At 24.0% G+C, this 5,023-nt stretch overlaps 1 protein-coding gene across 1 annotated transcript; it reads left to right on the top strand.

Moving 5' to 3' along the window:
* The first annotated feature begins 2,827 nt into the window (after positions 1-2,827).
* On the top strand, positions 2,828-3,959 carry LOC127135435 (protein HAIKU1). The gene has a single exon (XM_051062151.1). The coding sequence runs from the start codon at positions 3,125-3,127 to the stop codon at positions 3,845-3,847; it is 723 nt and encodes a 240-aa protein (XP_050918108.1). The 5' UTR covers positions 2,828-3,124; the 3' UTR covers positions 3,848-3,959.
* The last annotated feature ends 1,064 nt before the right edge of the window (positions 3,960-5,023 follow it).

Here is a 5,023-nt window from a genome sequence, read left to right as displayed (position 1 = left end):
GGCCTTGGTCCATGATGCATACTTGCTGAATTTTTTGTTTGAAATTTTACCGCACTTAATTCCTTATCACTCTACCTTGTCTTTGCTTTTATTGTATTTTGGTTAGACTTGAGTTTATCTATTGTATTGGATGTGGAACAAAGGAAATGCACTTGTTCTCTTCTTTTTTTGAAATTGAAAATTTTCTCTGTGCCATAGGTAATTGGATGGATAAAAGTGGAGCAACTTGGTGGTGTCTTGATGAAGTAAGTTGGTGATCCAAGGGACAATGGAAACTTGAAGTAAATTTGAAAACTTGAAGATCAAGTCTAAAGATTTTTTGGTTTAGTTTGGTTGAGATAGTCATTGTAAGAAAAAGATGTGAAACAAAATTACTTAAGACCAAGTGTAGAAATAAATTTAATTCTCTTTTGTAACTATGAATTTTGAATTTAATGTGTTAATCCTGTCCTTATTTAAAAAAAATGAATGATTATCATTGCAAATGAAAATATTTGCACCAAAAAAATCATGTCTTGTGTCAAATATAAATTGGCAACCACATTATTAGAAATGTTTAAGATATGCCTATGTGAACAAAAGAAATAGCATGAAAAAACCAAAATTCTAAACCAAATCATTGGATCCAAAAGAGTCATCCTTACTTCATAAAATAGTATTTCCATATTTCTCATATTAACCATGTAAATGACCAAAGACCTAGAGCTTAACCATGCAAGACAACAACCCTTAAATTAAAGTAAGATACAATGCACTTAACTAAAAAGTAAAATATATTATATCATAAGTTATGATGCACTTAAATAAAAAGTAAAATATATTATATCGTAAGTTATGATGCATTTAAACGAACTTGCTTAACTTGCAAAACCCTTGAACTAAGATTTTCCTACTCGATGTCAGTCGGTTTGTAAAGACATAACCTTAATCACACACATATTTTATAGGCGGTGGAAAAAACTCTATATATCTTATGTGTCTTTTTTTTTATTTCTGTCTAAACTCACTTCAATTAATAAAGTGATATCACAGTTTGACGTAAAAATGTTAGCTGTTAGTACATGGTTAGACGGGACGGGAGACATAGTATTTTCATTTAATGCATTTTTACTTTTGTATGTGTATAGAAAGAAAAATTAAAATTTTTATAGCTTGATTTTTTTAATGAAACAATATTTTGGGATGAAAATAAAATATTTCAAAAATAAATGTTTTGGAACGCATAAAATATCAAATAATTATGTGATTGAATTTTAATAATTTATAATTTTTTATTAAAACAATACTTGCCAAACTTTACTTTCATCTCTACCAATTTTGAGATATATATAAAATAAAAAATATTGTTTCCCATCACAAACAATTAAAACAAGACATAAATGATTTTTAGTTGATTTCTTTTTATTCTATTCCTTTTCCATTGCGATCACATTTCTTATATTTTTACATTGAGGGAAATTTAATAAAAATATGCAAGGAAAATAATATTTATCGGATTTAGATTTGACTATTTTTTATAGGTTATTTTTTATAGGTTAAATATCATCGTACTAATTATTTTATATTACATATTTATTTATTTTTTCTCATAACTCATCAACCTTATTTTAGAGTTTGTTTGGATGAGCAATTTTCTTTAAGAAAAATATCTTTTCAAAAAAATAGAAAAAGATTTTATCAAATTTTTATTAATTGGATAAAAGTTATGGAGAATTGTTAAAATGATACAAATTAATAAAAAAAATTGTTTTAATTAAATTTAACATATTTCATTGTACATCTAAATGTATAGAATTTGAATTTTATTTATTCTATACATTGTGAATATCAATTTGATTATTATTAATTTTTAAAATCTTTTAAATTGATCTCCATGTATTTTAAAAGCTAAAAAATGACCCTTAAATATTTGATAAAATTGTAAGTTACTCCTTCAAATTTTATAAAATTTACAATTCAATCCCCTTAATTCTTCAAAAATTATAAATTAGTTCTTATTTTTCAAAAAATTTAAACTTGACCAAACATTTTAAAATCAATAAAAATAAACCCTCAAATTTAACAGTAAATAATTTTATTACTCGATACAAACAAAATAATTTAAATGTAAATTTATTCAATTGACTCATATTTTAAAAAATATATGTTCATTTATAAATATTAACAATTTATTTACATAAATATATGTTGACTCATTCAATTGAATAATTTAAATTGCTTCAGATTTAAAAATTTGAATAATTTAAAATTTAAAACTTTTAAGAATTTTTAATTACAACATCAAAACGCGTCATAACAATATTTTAAAAAATGAAAAAATATTTGTTTTGGGTTTATTAAATATTGTTGATGTATACTTAAATCGTTGACGATAACATTTATTTTTTATATTTACAAATCAACAACTTAAAAAAATATATACTTGTTAATTTTAAACTTTCGTTAAAATGTCTAAATTCACTTATTCTTTATGGTCAAATATTCACTAATATATACTGAGTAATAGACGGAAAAGACAATGAATTTAGTCAAAATCTTTATTTAGAAAATTAATTATAAAAGTAAAAAAACACATTATTTATATTTTTGATTAAAAAAATTTAATTTTTTTTGACTCAAAAAAATAATTCAAAATAGAAAAAAAAATGTAATATATTTATTATTTAATATATCTTCTTGATTCATTGATTCTCAGATATTAATATTGTAAAATATAAAAAAAAAATCTAATTCATTTTCATTACCATTATCGACTCAGCACAAAAAGTTCTATATAATAGCGTAAGAGTTATTTTCTTCTTCATAGTATCATCCTTAAAGTATTCGAGTTAAGTTTCAATCTTTTTATCAAATCCCTCTTTTTGGTCTTTTTTTTTCTCTAAAACAATTTTTTTCCATTTAATTATCAAGAGATTGAGTGAATTGATTCTCCATGAGAAAATGTTTCCCAAATTTTTTTTCTTTCTCCCTTTTGTTGTTATCCTTTTTTGTGATCAAGAATCAGGAGTTTATAATTTAATGTTAGGGTTGAGTTTTATAATTACTTTAGTTTATTTTTTTGATTAAAAGTGTTTTTATTTGATATCTTAGATTTTTGTTTTGGATCTCATTTTGTATTGTTTTTATGCAGAAAATGAAAAACTCAAAAAACCAGTTGAAGGGGAAATTGGGTGTGAGCAAAAAGGGAAAGAATAAGATAAAAAACAATCTATTACAACAGACCATTAACAATGGTAAATATGTTTTTAGTGGTGCTCTACATGAAAATCCACAGCCAAATGTTTATAACGTAGACAAGAATGATTTCATGAAAGTTGTACAACATCTTACTGGATTACAATCAAATTCAACTAAATTTGAGTCTGAGATTACAAGGTTGCATAAAATAAGGTCTCCTCCATTAACCAATGTGAGGCAATTGGATCTTATTCAGGTTAGGGTTCCGACGCTAGCAGCTCCTCAAGTGTTTCCTTACACTGAACTGTTTAGACCTCCTTTTCATTTTGTTATTGGTTGTCCTCTTGTGGATATGCCATTGACAAATTATATTGAGTCACCTATCATTACTTACATGAGAAATATTCAAGACTCAATGATCAACTATGATGTTTCAAGAGGTAACCAATTCCAATCTTACCCTATTGAAACAGAAGTATTCAACAATGTGAATGTTCAATATCAACCACAATATTATCCGATTCAAAGACAAGTGTTTAACAATGTTGAGTCTTTTCAAGCATCATATACTTTGCATCCTAATCTTGTTGAGTTACCCATTTCTGTTTTCATGAGAAGATTTCAGTTGTTTGATTGTAATTCTTCAAAGGATAACCAATTTCAGTACTAATCACAGTCTTACCACCAACAATCTTTTTAATATTAAAGTAGCAAAATAAACCAAGAGATGCACAATAATGTGTCGATTTGTACTTGATATATCAAATCAGTATTATAAAAATGTAGTATTTATATAATATTTGTTTAAAAGGTTGTTGATTTATAAATGTCAATAAAAAGTTTACATTAATACATAAATATAAATAAATTTTGTTGGTAGAGATTGAATCATAAACTAGTTAATTACCCTTATTTACCACAATTATACATAACATTTGAGCTACTTCATCCACGCTTTACTTAAATTATTAAATTATTGAGATTAATTGAAATACACTGTCAGTGTAAAAGGGTTTTACACCATCAGTTAATTATAGACGTTGGATATTAAAAGAAGTTTGACTTTTATTTTAAAAATCTATAAAGTAATATAAACGGGTGATGGTGATGAACCGACGCTGTAAAACTTTTTACAGTGACAGTGTATAGTAATTAATCTCTAAATTATTTTATACACAAAATTTTATTATTATATTATTTCATAATCGTTGCAGATTTTATATGTTTATAAATTCATTTATACGTTTTTTTATCCTCAATGATGGTCTAAAAAACAATGTCTCAAATTATACTTGGTTAAATAATATTTTTTTTTAAATGATACATTTGAACCAATTTAATATTTTTTATTAATAAATATTTGTTCCTTATTTGAAATAAAAGTTTAAAAACATGGAAAATAACATATATTTTTGTTATTAAATTCAAATAATTAATAGATCATAATTAAAAAATTGTTCTTAAGAATCCAAATTAAAATTTTGGCTAAAAGAATACTCAATAAACTTTACTTTCATCTCTACTAATTTTTTCTGATTTAAATATGAAATAAAGAAAATATAGTTTCTCCCTCACAAATAGTTAAAACAAGAAAAAAAATTGGATTTTTTTATTCTATTTATTTTCTTCTGTTATCGCATTTCCTTGATTTTTACTTTTTTTATTTTGTTTCTCAAAATTCATCAACAATATCTTAAAATTGTGTTTGGATAAGGGATTTTAACAAGGGAAAAGTACCAATTTGAATAAATTTAAAAAGATTTGACTACATAATTTGTTCGGGTAAGAAATATGGAGAATTGTTAAGATGGTGGAAATCTATAATATATTTTTTTCAAATTAAATT

This window comes from Lathyrus oleraceus, chromosome 4 (genome assembly GCF_024323335.1).
Source record: "Lathyrus oleraceus cultivar Zhongwan6 chromosome 4, CAAS_Psat_ZW6_1.0, whole genome shotgun sequence".
Taxonomy (NCBI): Eukaryota; Viridiplantae; Streptophyta; class Magnoliopsida; order Fabales; family Fabaceae; genus Lathyrus; species Lathyrus oleraceus.
The sequence above is the reverse complement of the archived record's forward strand: the minus strand, read 5'-3'. Positions and strand labels throughout refer to the sequence as shown.

What these genes read in the sequence shown, in the direction of transcription:
- LOC127135435 (XM_051062151.1), top strand. Translation starts at nt 3,125, where the DNA reads ATGCAGAAAATGAAAAACTCAAAAAACCAGTTGAAGGGGAAATTGGGT.